A 23,599-nucleotide genomic window follows, 5' to 3' on the forward strand; every position below is an offset into this window, starting at 1 on the left:
CGCCGCTCGTGAGCGGGAAAGCCACCTCGGCGGGTGTCTCCTCCTCCGCGCGGCCAGCACAGCGGCAGGGAGTCCGGTGCCTGCGTCCCACTCACGGCCCCCACGACAGTGAGGAGCTCAGGGGGCGGTTAATGTGGAAGGAGGGTCACGTCCTCATGTGCATGACGGGGCTTCTCTTTTCCGAAACCACACAGGTACCGCACAGATACCGCACAGGTACCGCACAGGTACCGCACAGATACCGCACAGGTGCCGCACAGATACCGCACAGATACCGCACAGATACCGCACAGGTGCCGCACAGATACCGCACAGATACCGCACAGGTGCCGCACAGGTACCACACAGGTACCGCACAGATACCACACAGGTACCGCACAGATACCGCACAGGTACCGCACAGATACCGCACAGGTACCGCACAGGTACCGCACAGATACCGCACAGGTACCGCACAGGTACCGCACAGATACCGCACAGGTACCGCACAGGTGCCGCACAGGTACCACACAGGTACCGCACAGATACCACACAGGCGCCGCACACGTGCCACACAGGTACCGCACAGGCGCCGCACAGATACCGCACAGGTACCGCACAGGTACCGCACAGGTACCGCACAGGTACCGCACAGATACCGCACAGGTACCACACAGATACCGCACAGGTGCCGCACAGGTACCGCACAGATACCGCACAGGTACCGCACAGATACCGCACAGGTGCCGCACAGGTACCACACAGGTACCACACAGGTACCGCACAGGTACCACACAGGTACCACACAGGTACCGCACAGGTGCCGCACAGGTGCCGCACAGGTACCACACAGATACCGCACAGGTACCGCACAGGTACCACACAGGTACCACACAGGTACCGCACAGGTGCCGCACAGGTGCCGCACAGGTACCACACAGATACCGCACAGGTACCACACAGGTACCGCACAGGTACCGCACAGGTGCCGCACAGGTGCCGCACAGGTACCACACAGGTACCACACAGATACCGCACAGGTACCACACAGGTACCGCACAGGTACCGCACAGGTACCGCACAGGTGCCGCACAGGTACCGCACAGGTACCGCACAGGTACCGCACAGGTGCCGCACAGGTACCACACAGGTACCACACAGGTACCACACAGGTACCGCACAGGTACCACACAGGTACCACACAGGTACCGCACAGGTACCGCACAGGTACCACACAGGTGCCGCACAGGTACCACACAGATGCCGCACAGGTGCCGCACAGGTACCACACAGGTACCGCACAGGTACCGCACAGGTACCACACAGGTACCACACAGGTACCACACAGGTACCGCACAGGCGCCGCACAGGTACCGCACAGGTACCACACAGGTACCACACAGGTACCACACAGGTACCACACAGGTACCGCACAGGTGCCGCACAGGTACCACACAGGTACCGCACAGGTACCACACAGATATCACACAGGTACCGCACAGGTACCGCACAGGTACCACACAGATACCGCACAGGTACCGCACAGATACCACACAGGTACCGCACAGGTACCGCACAGGTACCACACAGATACCACACAGGTACCACACAGGTACCACACAGGTACCGCACAGGTACCACACAGATACCGCACAGGTACCACACAGGTACCGCACAGGTACCACACAGGTACCGCACAGGTACCACACAGATACCACACAGGTACCGCACAGGTGCCGCACAGGTACCACACAGGTACCGCACAGGTACCACACAGATACCACACAGGTACCGCACAGGTACCACACAGGTACCACACAGATACCGCACAGGTGCCGCACAGGTACCACACAGGTACCGCACAGGGGCCGCACAGGTACCACACAGGTACCGCACAGGTACCACACAGATACCGCACAGGTACCACACAGGTACCGCACAGGTACCGCACAGGTACCGCACAGGCGCCGCACAGGCGCCGCACAGGCACCGCACAGGTACCACACAGGTACCGCACAGGTGCCGCACAGGTGCCACACAGGTACCACACAGGTACCACACAGGTACCACACAGGTACCGCACAGGTGCCGCACAGGTACCACACAGGTACCGCACAGGTGCCGCACAGGTACCACTGAAATCTCCAGTGCCTCTCGGACTGTGACATGACCCTTGTTAAAGGCACGTGATACTAATGCACCTTGTATGACTAGAAAGATTTCCTAGAAACGCTTATGCAACGGGTATGGCACGGACACATAGTAGGTGCTTGCTGGACATGCTTCCCTTCCCGACTGCCGGGGATTCCTGGGGATCTCATGAGGCCTTAGGTTTGTCAGGTGTCTCTGTCCGTCTCCCTCTGTCTCTCCCTCCCTCCGCCCATGTGAGCTCCTTAGCTTATAGGATCCCCGTTGGGATCGGGGCTCCTCCCTGTCCCACACGTTCTTTTATTTATTTTCTATTTTTTAAGTATATTTTTATTGATTTCAGAGAGGAAGGGAGGGGGAGAGCGATAGAAACATCAATGATGAGAATCATTGATTGGCTGCCTCCTGCACACCCCTACTGGGGATTGAGCCCACAACCCAGGCATGTGCCCTGACTGGGAAACAAACCCGGGACCCTTCAGTCCACAGGCCAATGCTCTGACCATTGAGCCAAACCGGCTAGGCGAGTCCCACACTTTCTAGTCTCATCTACTTCCCCTCGCACCATCTTATGTCCGTCTAGTAAACCATGTAAAACTTCTCAAACAAAGCAGCAGCAGCAATGCATTTATGCATTTTGACTTTCCCCCTACAATGCTCTTTGCTGCCTGGCTTTTCTGCTCTGAGCATCCCAACCGCTCCTTCAGAGTCGGTCCCGTGGGCCTCCACATGGGAAGCCCCCTGGCTACCCACAGGCAAAGTGGTTCCCTTACCCCATTCTACTCATGTCCTCGTGGGCGTGTCTCCTCCCTAGCGGGATTTGGGCATCTGGATGGCACATGCCAGAAAGAAACTCAAACTATGTTTTCCTACTTTTCATTGAATGTATTGGGGGGACTCTGGTTAACAACATTGCACAGGTTTCAGGTGCACAGTTGCACAACCCATCATCTGTTCCCTGCACTGCGTGTTCCCCACCCCAGTCAAGTCTTCGTCTGTCACCAACTATCCCCCCTTTACCCTCCTCCCCTGTCCCACCTGGCAATCACCACAAATCACAACAAATCAAGATATTTGTTGAATGCATTGGTCTAGTGACCTTGGGTACCTAACCCCTTTTCTCACATCAGTTTCTAATAAGATAAGAGTCAGTTTAGAGGAAATAATCAGCAGCATTCCAGATACACAGAAGTCCATGAAATTCAACGATTGTAATGTGGAATCAGTAACATTCCACTCCTACCTCTGGAAGACACTGTTGGCTTTAGCAAAGGCTCTCCAAAGCGCCACCCAGTGGGCATGGTAAACACTGCTCCAGCAAAGATGTCTCTATGTACCTCTAGGCATGCTATAAAGCACTCACGTAGAGCGCGTCTAGGCATGCTATAAAGCACTCATGTAGAGTGCGTCTATGCATGCTATAATGCACTCATGTAGAGTGACGTAAGCATTCATGGGCCTCACACGTTGGCCAGATCCCGCTTAACATCAAGCATTTTTCTGGCCTCCATAATTTTTCACTTCCAGCTTAGAATGTACTCCTTTGGTTGCAAGAAGGAAACCAGTCGCAGGTAGTGACTGCGAGGGTCCAGAAGCACCTCCTGAAGGTCGAGCAGAAGTGCAGCGGGGCCTCCATCAAGGGCAGGGACCCGTGGAGAGGCCGCCTGGTCTATGCCTCCCTCGCTCCTCCCAGACATGCTCCCAGCTCATCCTGTCGCTGCCACTGGGCCTCCTCTGCTCCTCTATCCGGAACAGTTGATCATTTGTAGCTCATGCCCAGTTATTTTTAACTCTACATACTAAACACATCAAGAGAGTCCAGACAGTGTGGCTCAATGGTTGAGCATTGACCTATGAACCAGGAGGTCACGGTTCGATTCTCAGTCAGGGCACATGCCCGGGTTGCAGGCTCGATCCCCAGTGTGGGGCGTGCAGAAGGCAGCCGATCCATGATTCTGTCTCATCATTGATGTTTTTGTCTCTCCCTCTCCCTTCCTCTCTGAAATCAATTAAAAAACAAATAAATAAAGCAAGTTAAAAAAACATTCGGAGAATTTTAAAAATGTTGTTGTTCTGGCTGGATAGACTCCATACTTCCCTCAGAATCACTCAGAGTAGGACTTGAGCATCAGTAATGTTTTTGTTTTTTATAATCTCGCCAATGTGCACCCAAGGCTGAGAATCACTATGTGTGCTCCTGACCGCTCTTCCTCATTCCTAAATCTCAAGCGAGACATTCTGAGGTCTGCCTCCTTCCAATGAAAGACTGCGGGGTTCTTTCAAAAGAACAAAGTGTAACTGGGAGCCAGCGGACACTCCAGGAAGTGCTCATGGGGGCGGCCTTGATCTGCTTACCCGGTATGTCATTCTGACGACCATCACTCCCTTGTCCAAATGTCAAGGTCCCCGTGAGAACAGGGCGCTTCCTCTCCTCTCCAAGCCAACAACACACGTGTCTATTTGCAAATAACACTCCTGCCAGGCCCGGTGGTAAATACATGTTTGTACTTATGCTCGCTTTTTAATCACAACTCTTCAAAGGAGGCGTTATTTCCTCCCGAGGTGAAGAAGCCCGGCTCACAACAGGTAAACAGGGCGTCCAAAGATAAGCAGCTAATGAGGGATCGAGCAAGGCCCGAATGGAAGGCTCCCATGGTCTGCATGATAGCCCGCTGTCCCGATTTACAGAAATATCACTTCTCTAGGTATCCGTGTCCTCAGATGGAAACCGACCAGAAAATTATTCATGATGGCTCGACTGAACACACACACGTACGCGCACCCCCCACCTGTACACACACACACACACACGTACACCCCCACCACCTGTACACACACACACACACACTACCTGTTCACCCCCCACCTGTACACACACACACACACACACACCTGTACACCCCCCACCTGTACACACACACACATACTACCTGTATACACCCCCACCTGTACATATATACACACACACACACACACACACACACACACACTACCTGTACACCCCCCACCTGTACACATACCCCACTTGTATACACACACACACACACACACATTGAAAAATCTATTAAAAATTTAAAAACGTATGCTGTTCAGATATAAGATCAATCCTACTTCCTTTCATTTGAGAATGGAATAAAACAAATAGAATCCTGAACTATCATGGCCCATGATGATATTATTCCACCATCACTCTCTCCCGGGCCCTCTCCTGTTACACCTGGCCGGGTCATGGAATGACAGAGAAACGTGCACGTGGAATGGTTATGTTATTGGGAAAAAGCAAACCACATCATAATTAGGGATTCCAATTGCATTTCCCTGATTTGACTGGGATTTTTTTTTTTTTTAGAAAACAAAAAAAGCCCCTGGAAAGCGGCCATGGGCGGCGCTCTACTGGACTGAGGGAGACACTCGCCATCCCCACGCTCCATCTGATGAGAAACCACGGGCTTTCCCTCCCTCGTTGGTCGGGTTCATTGTGAGGCGGCCACAACGGGCCCGATGTGGGGGGCAGCTGCCCGGGAGGCAGCGCTCTGAGGCCTCTCTAAGGCGAGGAATCCTCAGCCCGCGGCGCTCCTGAGGCTGGATGAATTCAGGGGCTGGGTTAACGCATTAATTACTCCAGCTCGGTTTCCGCGCCTTTTGAAGAGCTATCTATTGAGGGGGAAGGAAAGAAAACAACTTGCAAAGGAGAAAACAACTTGGAGGCGCCGCTCCTGAGGAAAAGGCCCAGGAATAGGGAGTGTAATTATAACGTAAAATCAGATTCCGTCCCTCCACTCCGAGGCGACTATTCGTACTGAAAACTCCAGAAAGACATGAGGTGACAGAACTGTCTCTTTAAAAATAACGATCCCATTTTATTCACCTTTAAAAGAATATAGTCATGTTGCCTGTAACGATATTGTAACCTGAGCAGTGAAGAAGGGTACAAAATTAAATTGTCTTCATGCAAATCACTGGCATCTTTTCTCCATTGAAACTCTACCTCTGCCCCGACCATCGGGCCTGACGCAGCTTTAGGCCGCGCTATTTATGAAGCACCTGCTCTACACCAGGCCATGGGACCAGGTGCTGGAAGCACAGCAGTGATCCAAGGACGTTTTCCGGTCTCGTGATCTTTATAGTTACCGTGTGATGGTGGGCAAGGAAGGAGACAGACAACCACCCGACTGGGGTGGCCCAGTGGTTGGGGGTCGACCTCTGAACCAGGAGGTCATGGTTGTATTCCCGGTCAGGGCACATGCCCAGGATGCGGGCTCGATCCCCAGTAGGAGGTGTGCAGGAGGCAGCCGATCCACGATTCTCTCTTACCATTGATGTTTCTATCTCTCTCCCTTCTTCTCTGAAATCCATAAAAATATTTTAATGACTGTGTGTGTGTGTGTGATATTGTCGTTTATTATAAAAACACTGCTTTGGAATTTACTAACTTACTCCCAGTTCTGTGAGCTGCTCTAACAAATTAACTGAACCCAAGGAGGGGTGGTGGGAAGTTCTGATGGATAGCCCGCCGGTCAGTCAGAAGTGCAGGCAACAACCTGGACGTGGGCTTGGCATCCTGTGCTGGAGGGAGTCTTTGGGACCGCCGATCTAGAGTTGGTCGGAAGCACAGGTGAGAACCGGGGCTTGTGACAGGCCTCTTGTAGGACTGACCTTCATCTGTGGGACCGACACCATCTCCAGGAAGATACCTTCAGCAGTGAGTTCAACTGGAGGACACCGACGTCCTGAACATTGCTTGCTGATGTGGGGAACCTGCCTCCCGACACAAACACGTTGGAATTGGATCCGGAAACCCCAAACAGTATGCCTTTAAGTGGGTTCTGCTCAGAAACAGGATGCAGAGTATGTGGGCTGGGCGTGGTGTGGGTGGGGCTGGGGCGGGTCTCCCTGAGGTACCCATGGAGGCCTCTGCCCTGAAACAGCATCTGAGCAGATCCCAGGAGGAGGTGCCCGAGTCACTGATGCATCAAGTCTCTTGATGACTTTGAAATGAACGATCCAATGTTCCCACTGAGCATCAGCAATAACACTGGTTTCTTTCACCTCCCACTGATGGTAGCATCATCCAATGAGGAAGCAGCTCCTGCTTCATGCACCCACGGGTGTTTGAAAAAAAATTAAATATATTTTTATTGACTTCAGAGAGGAAGGGAGAGGGAGAGAGAGAGAGAAACATCAAAGATGGCAGACAATCATTGATCAGCTGCCTCTTGCACGCCCCCTTACTGGGGATGGAGCCTGCAACCCGGGCATGTGGCATGTGGCCTGCCTGGGAATCGAATCCTGACCTCCTGGTTCATGTTCATAGGTCGACACTCAACCACTGAGCCATGCCGGCGGGGCCCAAGGGTGTTTTAGAAGGAAAGAATCATGAACTGGCTTTAAGAAATGACTTGTCAGCCCAGGGTCCCCCCAAATAATACATAACATGTTTACAAAATTTCTAAGGTGTCAATCAAGAAGGTAACAATGACTGTGTTCACAGACCCAGGGGAAAAGGTGGTGACCCTTGGAGACAAGATGTCAATGTCAATGGCCAGCGAGAGAGCCACCTGGTGCCTGGCACAGGGTGGTGTCGACAGCAAGTCCACGGAGCACAAAGGGGCCGAGCGGTCGAGGGGAGAGTGCTGGAGGGAAATAAAGGAGGCTGACCTTTCAGAACAGTGACAGCAGCAGCCTTAAATCTGGAGACGTGGAATAAAACGCTCAACACTGTAAGTCAACAACCTACCGGGCGGCACCGGTGTGTGTGCTGACCTACTATGCCCTGTGTTTCTGGGAGAAGGCTTTAAAACAGGCGAGGGTGGGGACAGGATGCAGGGAGGAAACCAGGTAGTGGCACATTGAGACCCTAACCCTGTCAGTTAGGTCTCTTTAGTTTATTATTTTAAAAATATATATTTTTATTGATTTCAGAGAGGAAGGGAGAGGGAATGAGATAGAAGCATCAATGATGAGAGAGAATCATGGGCCAGCAGCCTCCTGCACACCCCACACTGGGGATGGAGCCCACCACCCGGGCATGTGCCCTGACCCAATCGAATAGTGACCTCTTGGTTCCTAGGTAGATGCTCAGCCCCTGGGCCACACCGGCCAGGCCAGTTAGGCCACTTTAAACCGCACGGGTCTCATCTTTAAGACACCTACTGTGGGCCCTGGCCGGGTAGCTCAGTTGGTTAGAGCATCGTCTTGATACACCAAGGTTGTGCTTTGATCCCTGGTCAGGGCACATCCGAGAAGCAACAAATGAGTGCATCACTCAGTGGAATAACAGACTGACGTTTTTCCCACTTCCTTTCTCTCTTCAAATCAGTAACAAAAACAACCACCACCCGATGTGAAGGGTGGCCGTGAGGCTCACGAGAAGCTCCCTGAGACTTGGAGAGCCTTCAGTCCTGGAGTGGGGACTCTGTGCTGTCTCGGCATGGTAGGTGAGATGCCCAAGGGCAGCATGACCTTCCCAAAGGCCCGAGAGCAGGGTTAGTGAGGCGTCCGCTAGACTTCCGATTCCCGTGCACTTCCTGCGTCTGGATCTGTTCCGGCGGATCCGTTATAACCCGTATGTGACTCAGCTTGACCCACCACTGAAGACAGAACACAATTCTGGTTAAAACTTCTAATTGGACCATTCTGCATTTGAATGTACCCCAGCAAAGGGAAGGTTCCGGTGCCTGGTTCTCCGGTGACGTTGTCATCAGCGCCAAGAAACCCTGGGCATCAAGGCGCCCAGATTCAGCAGGCGATTCTCAGCACCCCGAGCCCGTGTTGCCACCTGCGAGTTGCCAATGTCTCTCCTTCTCTTTCGGCTCTCACTGAGTCAGGCTCTGTCCGGCGTGGGCTGGATTTTTCAGCGTTATTTTCCCCTCGACCCCTTCTAATCCTGCATGATCTGCCTGAAGTAGCAATCTACCGCTATGTTGGTAAGGAGATATTCTGCCTTCATGGAGACCATTTCATTTCAAACTACTTTCAGGTCAGACGCTGCCACTTAATAAGGTTTGGAACCCTACACGGAGTCACTGAAAGGCATAAAAATCACTTGTTAGTCATGGCACTTTCTTCTCCCATCACCAACTCGCTGGCTTTGTTTTGATGGCTCCATTAGATACAGGCTCATTCTTCTTCTTTTTCCTTGATGCCCTCTTACAACATGTAGGTGTTGTCTAAAAAGAAAAACCCCCCTTCACACCCGAGAAGCTGCATTACCGCTAGAATGTTTACTAGGAAATGGTGTCCTGGCTCTGATACTTAATACTTATTTTAAAATGTTACCCAGGGCGGACACCCAAAACCAACCTGGATGTGCCATCCGAGAGGCCAGGTCTGCCGAGGGCATTACGGGGTCCACGGAATGTTTGTTTACAAGCTCCTGCGATGGACTTCAGGCCTCAATGACTGTGAGCACATTTGACTTGACTACTTCCCCCGGAAAGGGATAAAAATGAGATCACGTGCCCTTCTAACTCCAGTTCCATCTCATGACAAACCGTCTGGAGTCACCTCGATTCTGAGACCTGGACCACGTGGGAAAACTCAGTGTGGAAGCTGCATTTAGCCATGACCAACTCTGATGGTCTTTTCCGGAAGCTATCTCTATTTCCAACATAATCCATTAGGATTTATAACTGGGATTTGATTGAAATTCATTGTTTTCAACCTGACAGTGGCCAATGACTTAATATCAACCTTCTTTTCCCACAGGGATTTAAGAGTGGCACTGTATCTTACAAACGCAAGGACACTTTGTCAATAGGTCTTGAGAGTCCAGCGCAGTTGTCATTCGAATAGCCCATTCTTCCCCCTGCTCAGTGGAAGAGAAGGGTTTAGAGAAGGAGGAGCCAGCTCTGTGGATACCACTGTTCTGATCCAAAGCTGAGGGGTTTTCAAAAATTAACACAACACATCGATGATGCTCCCCCATCCCCTCTGCCCCTTAAGGCACGTTAAGTGCAGGAACAGGGCAGCTGGCTGTCGACCGCGAAAGCTCCAAACGAAGTCCTCCGCCGGCCCAGCCGCTCGGCAGCTCACCAATGCTGCAAACTAACCCCCATTCCAGCCTTCCTCCTGCCTCCCCCGGGTTTCACAGGCTGCACACCCACATGCATGCCTCATGGCTACACATTCATCTAGCAGCTGGAAAGATGACACTTGACATTTGGAATCTCTCCGGTGAAGACCGCTGCCGGCTTTCCCATTAGCTCCCCGGTGAGACTGTAAGGTCGAATAAGCTGCCGCAAAACCTGCAAAGGGTAAGGGGAGCACTCCGATGTGGAGCCGGGGCCATTTAAATTTCTAATTCTCAAATCCTGGTTCTTCAGATAGCGTCGAAACCACCGGTGCGTTTCAGGGCAGAAGGATGCCTTTGAAGATGCGAAATTAAAGTGGAATTTTAAGCAGCGATAACAAGTGTCTTCTATGTTGAGCGGGCCGGGAGTACTTCGAAGCCACAGAGACGGGGACGCAGATAAGTTCCTCTAAGTTTGTTTTCTAAAAGCCCTGATGGTCATATATATATATATATATATATATATATATATATATATATATATATTTTGCAACTGCTCATCTTTGTCCACGGCAGAAATCTTTAACACGAGGCATGCCTAGGATCATTCTTGAGGTATTTTCACATCATAAAAATTCTTAGCGGTAGCTATAAAAATTCTTATGATTCGACAATGTGGGGCTCCTTTTGAAACTCACTGAGCCCAACAGAAAATAAAATTGCAAAGATTCCAGTAGTAAGAAAGTGCTGTATTCTCACAAATCTCTCAGGTATAAACATTTGCCTGGTTCCTCTTTAGAAAGGTACTTCCTTTTAAAGAGACTCCAAATCAGAAAGTGTTGATAACCAGGTAGAGATATTAGAAAGACAAAGTCCTTCCCATAACCTCAAACTTAAAAAAAAAAATGGCAGAAGATGAAAGATTTCATCTATTGATAGGAACGCACATAATCTAATGGACTCTACAGCCTTGACCCTCTACGCTGTGCTCCGTCTCAAATGCCCCGTCTTCAGGGCGTGCTCACCACTTTCTACTCCTGTTGGTTAACGCGGTGTTTCCCAAGGGAAAGACCGGCAGCGCACATGGACCTCTCTACGGGTCCAGGCTATGTCCAAACGTAGGTAAAACTAATAATACGATTAACAAGGAAAATTAAAGATAAAAAAAACATATGCAGAAGAAACGGGAGACACGAATGATATAACACTCTCAATCTTGAATTCATCACCACACGGAGTGAAATCACGTGTGTTAACGGCAATTTGGTGATGCTGAATAGCTCCTCATTTCCAACAGGGACAGACAGGGATCCCTACGGATGTGCCTCGGGCCCCAATCTCAAAGCAAGCCTTGGGTTCCCATGTCATTCCATCAACAGGTTCTCCAAGAGGAGGCTGAGCTCACGGGAAACCATGGAAATATTTAGCAATAATCGAGCTCCTCCTTTCTCTTCCAATGAAAACCACAGCTGACTCACCTTAGGGTCGGCCGTGGCATGAAACTGTCCACGAGGTGCAGAAATCACCGATCCCTTTCACAGAGCTAGCGACCTGCCACTGGATGGTAATGACTTTTTGTCAACCTTGACCTGGGGCAGATCTGAACTAGGGACCAGGCACTGTAGCCAATCTCTTAAATGCCTAGCTCCCCCAGCAACTAGGGATACTGATGTGCCTCGATCGAACCAGAAGAAAGGACACAAAACCTCAAGCAGTAGAAAAGTAGGTCATTAATGCAAGGAATTTGTGATAGTTTTGAAGAAATTTACAAACACCTATTTCAAAATAAAGCCCTATTCTCTATACAACTGAGCAGGATCACATTCACTGTGAGAGAAGTTCATTAAAATATCTAAGCTTTGCCCAGCCAGTGTGGCTCAGTGGTTGAGCATCGACCTATGAACCAGAAGGCCATGGTTTGATTCCTGGTCAGGGCACATGCCCAGTTGCGGGCTTGATCCCCAGTAGGGGACATGTAGGAGGCAGCCGATCAGTGATTCTCTCTCATCACTGATGTTCTATCTCTCTCTCCATTTCCCTTCCTCTCAGAAATCGATAAAAATACATTCTTTTAAAAAATGATATTGCTATTTTGGAAAGTTTATTGTTTATTGAATGAATGGATCAATCAATGAAACCACACATGAATGATGACATGATAGATGGATGTCTATGGGTGAATAAGTAAATGCCTAAATAAAATGCTTTTAAAATGACCTGAAACAGCCTCTTTCAATCTTTGTTAAAATTCTATACTTAGTCTTTCCATTCAGTTCTCCTAGTTCCTAATTTTTCTCTAACACCATTTTAACGACCTAAAGGAAAGGACCTCCAATTACCCACACAACACACACAGCACATATCTGTAGCTCAGAGTCTGAGCTGAGCGCGGTCCACTGTCCTCTTATATCATCTCCGCTGCAACCCCATAGGGGGCAGCGAGAGTTATCACTGACCCCAAGAAGATTGCGCCCTGGAGCTGTAGGTAACTTGCCAAGGTCACACCGTTTGGAAGTGTGGGGACTGGGCTTGAAACCAGGCCTGGTTAGTTCAGAGTCCGCCTTTCTAACCACTCTATTAGCCTCTCCTCAGGTAGTCACGCTAGGTCCCTTCCAACGGCAAGTGTGAGCCAGCACCTGGCACTCAATAAGGGTAACTGATTAAACTCACTAGTGACGCTCTCTCAGACAACTGTGGGGATTATGGTGGTCCCAACATGGATGTCTTTACATCACCACCTTGATCTGCAAAAGGATATGACAAAGAAATCCTAAACAGCCAACTGCACGGAATGCAGCATGCGTCTTTACTATGAAAGTGTGCATTAAATCATCTTTAAAAGTAGACGAACCAGTGATACATTTTCCCCTGAAAACTAAAGTAAGCCACAAGGCCAGGTGTTGTAAACCTTCATTGGTGAACGCTCTTCAGACACCGCAGAAATGTCTCCTAAGGAGGACCTCGTCTGAAAGGCAACGAACCATCCCCAGTGGTCGTGGACGCAGGTAACAAACCCATTCGTTTTCCTGACTCCTCTGGAAACTCCTCGGGAAGGAACGATCTCACTGCACGCACTTCCCCGCCTGACAGATGAACACACTGTTTATTCTGAGGGTAGAACAAGAAGCAGGCCTGGGCTCCGGCTTGTGTGGAGACAGACCAGGAAGCAGGCTCCTGTGGGGGAACCTGAGGACTCGGGGAGGAAAGAGACGGGGGAGCAAGACCCGCCGGACCAGCAGGGTCCAGGGTCCAGGCGGATGAAAGGGATGGAGGAGGGGAAAGGCCAATTCCGGAGAAGTTTTGGTGTGCTGGGGAATCCAAACTGGTCGCCCACCCTTCCCTGCCTTCCCTCTGAGGCTTGACAGTCTGTTCGATGCTTCTATCTTGATGCAAAGAGGAGGGTTTTCCATGAAGACACTGGGGTCAAACTTGTGTTCCAGGAAGGTGACCTGGCGAGGGCAGGGCACTGAGCTTGAGGGGGAGCGAGTGGAGACCATTTTAAGAGGCCACAGAGGCCAGGCCTGAGTTAATGGTAGTGTAGTCAGGGGAACATCCATGTTGTCTGTCTGTTCCTATTTAGTCTTAGCACTCTGCACCCAGCACCCTGGCCGGGGGTGGGGGGTGGGAGGGGGGAGGTGCCCAGATGTTACACCTGACTTCCCTTTCTACTCCAATCTTAAAAGGCAATTAAACAAACACTATGTTGGACGAGTCTGAATCCTTCAGCCAAACCCCCACCTCATCCCAGTCACAGATTTTCCATTTTATATTCCAAACACTATTACTCTTAGCAAAACGCATTTTTAAAGCAGGTCCGCTTGCTTTCTTTCTCTTAAATCAGCCCTCAAAGTCTGTTCCTCCCTCTCAGGAGTGAGTAGAAGCGAAGGGAAAGAAGTGCTCCCGCTCCTCGGGGCGTTGACCAGCTTCAGGGAAACAGGGAAGTCAACAGAAAAACACCCTACGGTTCCCTTCCGGTGGCAACGGGACGCACCACAAAACCACAGTCATCATCAACTGCAGTGAATCTTCTCTGTGTATCGCAATTTAAAAGCTGTAAGTGGGTTTAAAACTTTAGGGGAAAAACAAACACCTCCCACTCTCTATGGATGCACGTTCAATTTCACCTTTTCCAATCTCCCCTGCCCGTCCGCCTTCCCACCCTGTTCGCTCCTGCAAACTGAATTTCCACCTTCTCTAGGTTCCCTCTGGCCTAGCCCCAGAGCCGTATCTGATTACTTTCATTCCTTCAAGGAGATAACAGTCTGGTAAACGAGATGTCTGGTCGACCTAATTTGGACTGCACACAAAAAATTTCTCCAAGTAAATATGTATGAGACCGATTTCCTATAGAGTTATTATATATATTATAGACATGTTGATATGAACAAGTAAGCAGTAAAAATAAAGTATTTATCCACTGGGCGAAATGAACAAGGAGCGATTGCATATGCCTACCTGTATGTATCTGTGAATGAACCAGGAGGCTTGCTTTCCATCATTCACCGATTCCACGGTCGTGTTAGCCATTCCCACGATATCACCCCCTGCAAACACCCATGGTTCACTGGTCTGCATCGTCTCGGGGTCGACTTCTGGGAGACCCCATCTGTTAAATTTGATAGGGCTCAAGGCTTCTTTCACTGCAAAAAAAAAAGGTGAAAGACAACAGATAATGACTAATCTGTGCATCTTGTAACAATAATCTGAAAATTAAGAAAAATTATGATTTAATGATTGTTTTAGGGAGTCAAACAACTGTTTTTAATGAAGCATAAACATGGAAAGTTAATGACCTGAGTTAGGAACGCATTCAAAGTATTGACTTACTTTCTTTGTCCGTAACCACGGTTTTCAGATTTGTTACTCATATGCTCCCAAACTTGTTCCTTTGTGTCACAGGTGTAAGTTATTCTGTGAATTTGGGTCAATGGCCAATTCCTTTCTTGCACAACAGTAAGTTTTATAAACAAAACAGTACCAAGTCTTCTACACTGACACTAACTCCTTCGCACTTAATGTGGAACAATTTAATGCACCGGGGAAGAGCATTCCCTTTAGTCATTAATTTGTTGTGTTTATTTTGTAAACGTTAACAAAGGCGAACATGACTATTAGCCCCTTAAAGCAGCTTCCCATAGACTGAAATAACTGTGAGGTACTCTGTGTCCCAATGCATTCAAGGAAGAGGGAAAGCTCCTTTAAGAAAAATACCTGGAGGAAGCTCTGACTGGACTCATGGTCCTGAGAGTTGGAAGAGACAAAGTGGATCAAGACCATGAAGAAAGGTAGATGGCACCATATGTGATGAAGCAAACTGAGCCACGATTAGGAGAAAATGTTCTCTCCCAGTATTTGTGTCATGAATTTGAATGTAGCCTCTCAGGACAGATTGAAGGAAGGTATTCTTCACTCCAATTCAAAAGAGAATATAGCCTGGCCGGTATGGCTTAATGATTGAGCGTTGACCTATGAATCAGAAGGTCCTGTGTTCGATTCCTGGTCAGGGCACATGCCTGGCTTGTGGGCTCCATCTCCAGGAGGGGGCGTGAAGGAGGCTGCCAATCAATGATTCTCATCACTGATGTTTCTATCTCTCTCTCCCTCTCCCTTCCTCTCTGAAATCGATAAAAATGTATTTTAAAAAAGAAATAAATAGGACAGCGAATAAGAGGTCAAACAGCTGGTTATGAGGGTATTTAACATATTATAGCAAAGCTTATGTCAATTGAAATAGAAACCAATGGTTTCCATTTAATATCTAGTATGTTGACTTACCAGGATCTTCAAAGGATCCTGGAAAAAGTAGGACTTTAATAACTTATAGGAATATAAGCAACGGGACCAGCAGGGCGAACGCGCTCTCTCAGTGGCGCTAGGCAGCCAGTGCCAGGATGACCCTTCATGGCAACTTGATCTTCAAGTGGTGCAGGTCCGTGAGCATCACCTCCCTGCAGGCACAGTGGCCTCCATGTAAGTATATGTGGAGAGCCAGGGGGTCGGCAGATAGGTAGATAGAATATGAATTTATGAATTTGCTTATGAAAACGTTGTTGGAACTGATGTTATAAATCCAAATAACATCTTTCATCATTCCAATGGACTCTTTTGCAAGATAACCATTATTTCTGTTATTTAACCATATTCTTTAAAGCTCCAGAGGATTTAGCATAGAAATCAAATCAAGGATTCAGTCAAAAGAAAAACAAAGCCCACGTGCACTTTCTTCATCGTCTGTCAGAAGGGAGTCCCTCCAGGCAGGCGCTGCTCACGAAGAAGACTTCCACCTTCCCTGTGCAGATAACCTCTCCTCGGGCTCACCGCGCTGCGGACACCCTTCCCACGGGCACAACCCGACACCCCAAGAGCACGTCTCCTGCTCCGCCTTCATCCAGCGTGGAAGGAGTGAAAGGCGAAGAGCATGGGAAGGTATGCTTAGCTTTGTAAACCAAATAACCGCGTGCCGTTTCCTAGGCAGTGGCGATGGGGATTAATAGAAGCGCTGTATTCTTTCTTTCTTGTTTGTACCCTAATGGGGTGGGGAGGGACTTCCTGTTGGGGCCAGGCATTTCCCCACAGATCCCGACGAGACTGCATCCTGCAGGGCCCCGCAGCATAGGCCCAGGAAGCTCGGCAGCAGGACGGAAAGAGAACTGGACAAAGAACCCCGGCCCTGCTGATGACCAGTCTCTACTCCTCTGCGCACGGGAGAGAAGCGTGTTACATGTTAGGGTGCCTGGAATTTCATGCAGTCTTTCAAAAGAAGGAAAACGTCCCTAATTTTAACCAAACATTGGAGATGTATGTTAATTTTCGGCTTTAATGACTACTATGTTCTAACGAGTTGTGTGTTTTTTAAAGACACTGAGGTAGCTTTCAAACAAGAAGTGGTTTTGAAGTAGGAACTTTTAGTCAATTTAATGTTATGCATGAAATGATTTCCCCCCGTATAGACTTAATTGTATTGTGACACACAAGTTCTTCAGTAAGCCACAGCTTAAACCGCACCAGCTGGCCCTCAGGGACCCGTCACCAGGAGACACAGATTGCCAAGGTCAATTAGACGGATGGAGCTGCGCTGTCGTATTGGCAGACAAGCAACCCACAAGCATATGACAAGTCTATTTCTCGGTATTCATAAAAGGGTGTCAAGGATGTGGTATTTCGGTGCATAAATGTAAAGTAATCCTCCATAAACAATACAACAGGAATCACAATGAAGAAGGATGGCTCCTATTCTATGCTGAGTTTGAGATGTTATAGCATGAGGGGAGGGGCATAGAAAAACCCAACATTTACACCACAATGGCATCTTGAAAACAAAGCTGGACCATCCCTGTGCTTATGGTTTCATTTTGCAGAACCCATCAGCCACGAGGACCAAAGCACAGCGAACACACAGCGAGCTGAGACCACATCCCTGGTAAATCAACGCTGAGCGCAACAGCTCGGCAAGAGCAAAGCATCTCTAATGACAGGGCCAGCGGGTCAGAGGTCCCCTTAAGGAACCTGGGGGAAGGAAGGGCCAGGGCCAGAGAGTGCCTTCAACAACTGAGTCATCAAATCCGAGGGCATGGGTCAGTCTTCACATCGCTGTCGCATCGGAGTCTTTGAAGCAATATGCTAGCCACTCTCCATCACCACGGGCCCTCAGGAAGAGTCCTCATGGTCTCTCACAACCCCTCCAGAGTCAAAAAAGTCAACCTTGCTTCTGCATCTGTCCGCTCCTCCGGGACCCTCCTTAGAATACTGCATTTCTCCTCGTCTCCTCTCCTTTGGAAAAATGGTTTTCTCTTTTCATTGCCCTACTAACATCTTTCTTTACCTGATTTCTTAGAATAATTTACACTGACTATTGATTATTTTCACCACCCAATTATTCCTGCCAGTCGGCCCCTCGAGGGAAGATATGGTCTCCTTAGAAAGCAAGTTCTGAGACCTCGGGCCTCCTCCCTCGGCCTTTTCTGTAGCGTCCAATGGTGGAATCCCGTTAATTTGATCTCCTTTTTTGATTGGCAGAATGTCCCTCTATCTGGGCTCTCCCCATCTCTAAACTCTCTTTCTGGGGCTTCAATTCAGCCAAAGGCAACTCTCTCCAGGTGACTTTTTCCGTCTCACTGGCATCACCAGCGCCTAGGGAAGACTGTGAAGGAAAGTGAGCCGCGTTTATGGACTTCTTGTACCAGGGGGCATGAGCTCACGAAGACCACAGAACTCTTTCATGGAGCTATTATCACCCTGAAAATAGCCAATGGGTGGCAGCGCTGGCATCTGCATCCAGTTATTTCTGACTCCAAAGTCCTCGTTGCCACTGACCCTTGGTACAGAAAGTGAGGCAAGTGAAGTTTCTTGAAGCTTCACTGCTGGGGCTCTAGGAGAAAGCAATGGGGTTAGAGGGACAGCAAAGGATTCTGGTCTTGGCCAGGCTTCTGGATACAGCCTCTAGACCGGCTCATCCCCCGGGACCTTCTCATGTCCTTTATGTTAAATGAACCACAACCATCTTCCATCAAACAAGCAACCGGGTAACTTCTCCTGGAGTCTTGGGACATCTGAGTCAGCACCTTTCCCCGGCATCTAGCCCTGTAATTGGGACAGAGGAGCGACTCGTGCACAGTTTTTGGTTGAAAAAAGTAATATGGAACATGTAATAGCTGTTGTCCCATTACTTAGCATTCATATTTAATTTTGCATAACTTAAGATCAATTTATTAATTTTCTTGTCTTATTATTTCCACAATTAGAGAGCCATTGTGGAGAATAAATGCAAATAGTTTCCTTTTTTTTCTCTTTAAAGTTTCTAAAATAAAACATCCCCAGCGGCAAATCCATGCCTAAGGAAGAAGAGGCCCTGGGCTAATCTCTCTCGCTTCATTTAACTATTTGATGTCCCCATGACTATGATTAAATAATGTGCAGTTTGAACAAGCTTGTAGGATCCAGGCAGCGAGAAAATACAGATTTCATTTTCTTCCCTGGGATGCTCAGGACTGTTGGGGCTCCCAGAGTCAAACACAAAAGATGGACATCAATAATCGCCCATGGCAACTCCTCCTGTCTCCCTTGTATTCCCCAGGGAGCCTCATTCTCATTCCCTCAACTGACCAACTAATCAATTCAGAATTAAAAGGGTCCAAACACTTCACCTTGATTTGCTTATTTCTCTGCAGTAATCCCATCTATTTAAACCTAGAAACTCCTTGAAGATCTGATTTCATTTTATCTGGAAGCCATCTCCTCCACGAGGGCAGTGTCCTTGAAGGAAATGCGTGGGGATTGTTTTCAGAGTCTCTGTTGGGTCCCCAAACGCCACACTTTGATTTGCTTATTTATATTCAATGATACCATCTACTTAAGACCACACACTCCTGGAAGGAATAGATCATCCCTTAATCTGATTTGGACCCTGATCATCATAATTCTATGCACATGTGGGTGCTTAATACTTCTTGATAATTGGGAGGCAGGGAAAAAGAAAGTAGAAAGGCTCCCGGGATGTTTTATACATGCTCCTCAGCCAGAGAACTTTCCAGAATGCCGAATGAGATCGTGAAGTGATACAAATAATGACAGAAAGGGGTTAAGAAAAATGTTTACTCTAAGATTCCCCATTGGCTGCATTTGAAGCCTAAGTAAAAACAGTAGTAAATTATACAGCGTGCCGAAACAATATTAAAATATAAGTGAATACTGAAAAATATTTTAATTAACAAAATAAATCAAATGGAAAAGATTCCCTAAATAGAGCTTTAAAAGCAAGCCCACGTGAGTGTGACTGCCATGACTAATTATGTACCCGTGGAATGTGTGTTCAATTTGGGCTTATTTAAACAGCAGAATGCTCATTAGCTGCAGTATATCTGTGAAGCTTCAGTAAACAGTTTAATGGTTTTTATGTTTAACCAATTTCATAAGTTCCTGTAATTTTAGCTTTAGCAGCTCATTAATGTTATTTTCTGATATCCATCTTACAGCTTTTTTCCTTCCCCTTGTCGATCGGCTGGAGGCATCCTTCCGTGCAGGCTTCAGACATGCAGCAGCGTTCTTTTCAACAGGTTTTGTGCATAAGTAAACACACACATCAGGACCACAGCTCTGCCTGGCGGGCGTGGCTCAGTAGTTGAGCATCAACCTATGAACCAGGAGGTTATGGTTCAATTCCTGGTCAGGGCACAGGCCCGGGTTGCAGGCTTAATTCCCATTATGGGGCATGCAAAAAGGCAGGCTATCAATGATTCTCTCTCATCATTGATGTTTCTATCTCCCTATCCCTTTCTCTTCCTCTCTGAAATCAATAAAAATATATCCTTAAAAAGAAAATAAATTTTGAAGAGCTCCTTCATGGGTGGGTGGGAAGAGATCAACCAGAGAACATGTATGCATATATGCATAACCCATGGGCACAGACAATAGGGTGGTGAAGGCCTGGGGGGCAGGGCTAGAAGGGGTCAATGGGGAAAATAAGGGGACATCTGCAATACTTTCAATAAAGATACATTTTAAAAACAGTGGAAGTACGGCTAGCACAGGGAAAAGGCTGGCCCTGCAGAACACTAGACCACATAAAGCTTGGTGGGACCTCCATGGATGGTAGAGAGCAGGGCTGCCTAGTGCATTGCCTGCGCACATGCATGACTTTGGTGTTGGGTAGCTTCCATATGTCGGGGATAGATACTATATATGATTCAATGTAATTTTCAACTTATACAGTTATAACACACATCTATGGAGGTCAATGTCGAATGTAACCAAAGACCATCTTAAATAGGCATAGGGTTCATTTGTCTTGTGCTTTGAGCCAAGAACACAAATGCAAACAATTAAAAGAATGTGCCACACACATAAAAACACTCATTCCCGAGGACATCAGCATACAACCGACACCATGGCTGTGACGTTTTCCTAGGTTCTGTGCTTGCTTTTACGTCGCAGGAACACCGCACGCTAACTCACGTCTAAGAGACAAAGGTGATGGGCCATGGCCAACAAAGCCCAGGACACCGTGCCGCCCCTCCAGGCTGAGCAACATCGGCTCTGTTTTCTGATTTCTCTTCTCTGAAACAATGATGCTACTTCTTTTTCCATTTTCTACCCTCTTTCCCCAGCAACTCTTGGAACATGCCGCTGCTCTGCTGCTTGTATGTAATCTTTGATTTGATGGGAAAACGACCGATCTACCCACCGTCTCCCTGCGAGAATGCACATGCTATCAACCGCCGGTGAAACCTGAAAAGTAAAGATAAGGGAAGCCTCCGCGCACAGCTACCACTGGGGGAAACACACCTGTGCCCGCGCAGCCAGCAGAGGGAGGAAAAAATAATTACAGAAACAGTGTGCTGTGCTCGAGGGGACGTCCAAGGGAGTTGTAAGTGATGTGCTGCTGATGCCAACTCACTTGCTTTTTTTAAAAATATTTTTATTGATTTCAGAGAGGAAGGGAGAGGGAGAGAGAGCTAGAAACATCAATGATGAGAGAGAATCACTGATGGGCTGCCTCCTGCACGCCTCCTCCTGGGGATCAAGCCAGCAACCCGGGCATGTGCTCTTGACGGGAATCGAACCCAGGACCCTTCAGTCCGCAGGCCGACGCTCTATCCACTGAGCCAAACCAGCTAGGGCTGATCTCCGACTATTGGAAGACCCTCTCGAAAGGCTCAACACCCAAGCAGAGAAAAGGAAAACCGACACACTACCACAATGGTCTCATGAACACCAAAAACCTCTCCCGTATTCAAACCTCCTCACTGGTCCCCTGGACACCTAGTGGGCGTAACTTAAAACCCCCAGCTTAGCATGCACATCTCTGGAGCCCACACACATGTGCAGCCACATCTCCTGCCCCTGTATCCCTCCACACGTTCCACCCAGTCTGACCTCCCAGCATCTGTTCCAGCCACACAGAACTCCTCACCTCTCTCTGCTCACACGGGGCCATGTATCAGCTCGGACTTTTGGGCATGACATTTCTTCTAGGAGAGAAACTCCTACTCCATCTGTGAAACCCAGTTCAGACGTGCCCTCTGGTTAGCACACCATGTGGCAACATATGTATTTCCATGCCTGCTTCTCCCACGAGCCTCTAAGGGCCTGACAGGCACAGACTCTCATGCTCGCTCGTCTCGTCTCCCCGTGCCTGTGCCCACCACCTCGCCGGACACCACGAAACGCCCACTGCACCATGCAGAGGGAGACAATGCACCTAGAAATCCCACACTGCACAGTTCCATTTCAGCAATAAAATGGAAGGCGCAGCTCTTCATTTACAAAGAGGAGAACGTGCATGAATTACGGAGGCTGTTGACAATGTTCTAAAGACAGGCTTTCCCCCCCCCCCTAATAGAGCTTTTAAAGTGACTGCAAAATGCCTGCTGAATCTAACAGTGTGTGCTGAGCAAGTTGCATAATTTCCCTGCTGCTCCCGCCCTCCACCCCCTCTCCACCTGGCTCCCCCGCCTCCTCTGAACTCAGTGCCAACGCGCTTCCTCCGGGAGGCCTCTCTGGACGCCCAGACTGTGCTGGGTGCTTCCCCAGCATCTAACCCCCCCCCCCCCCCAAATCTATGGGAATTGGGTGTCTCCCGTGCATCCATTCCTGGAGGCAAGGCTTGTATTTGCCTCTTCGCTGCTTTATCCTCAGAACCGCGCCAGTGCCTGGGGTAGCAGGACCTCGGAAGATAGTGAACAGATGACCCTGTGCACTGAGGGGCCTCGCCTCCACCAGTGCTGGGCTTGGGGAAGGAACCGTCAGGGAGAAGTCAAGAAAACGGGCGAGCTAAATGACTGACAGGCGAACCGCCAAGAGCCTTGCTGGTTAAACCGACTCGGCTTTCGCTCTGGCTTTGGTGATGTGCAGAGGAGGAGGCAGCAGCTGAGTTTCTGGAGAGCAGAATGCAATGTACTCACTGCTCTCGCGTTTCTCCCCGAACCCAGTTAACGAATAAACAAACCACGCTGTGACGGTGCCTACGTGTCACAGAGACATCCCGATGAGAAGTGACAAGCCCAGGCCATCGTCCAGCTACTTGAAAACATTCATCTTGATGGCATTAAGCATCTGGAAGTTTCCAGATACCGAGATGCGTGATGTCTTGCAGATACGCTATCCCGAGGCCTGTTCGCGTCTCCCTTATCTGTTTCACACATTTGCATGCAAGTGTCTCTTCTGCCTCAGACACAAGTGTCTTTCAGCTCAGCTAGAGCAGGAAGTCACGGACAGAGCTAGGTTTTTTCTGGTTATTGTTATTTTTTTTAAATAACTTTTATTCAGACTTCTGATATATTTTTATTGATTTCTCCTTCAGGAAAGGGAGAGAGATAGAAACATAAATGAGAGAGAACCACTGATTGGCTGCCTTCTGCACACCCCGAGTCGGGGGATCGAGCCTGCAACCCAGGCATGTGCCCTTGACTGGAATCGAACCTGGGACCCTTCAGTCCACAGGCTGACGCTCTATCCACTGAGCCA

At 48.8% G+C, this 23,599-nt stretch overlaps 1 protein-coding gene across 1 annotated transcript in view; it reads right to left on the reverse strand.

Annotated features, from left to right (window-relative positions):
• Positions 1-23,599, reverse strand: part of DPYD (dihydropyrimidine dehydrogenase) — a 362,324-nt gene that overhangs the window by 149,454 nt on the left and 189,271 nt on the right. The window contains exon 12 of the mRNA XM_079761319.1: positions 14,594-14,778. Within this exon, the coding sequence (XP_079617445.1) occupies positions 14,594-14,778 (185 nt within the window). The remainder of the gene's footprint in view (positions 1-14,593; positions 14,779-23,599) is intronic.

This window comes from Cnephaeus nilssonii (genome assembly GCF_951640355.1).
Source record: "Cnephaeus nilssonii genome assembly, chromosome: 21".
In the NCBI taxonomy this organism is placed as follows: domain Eukaryota; kingdom Metazoa; phylum Chordata; class Mammalia; order Chiroptera; family Vespertilionidae; genus Cnephaeus; species Cnephaeus nilssonii.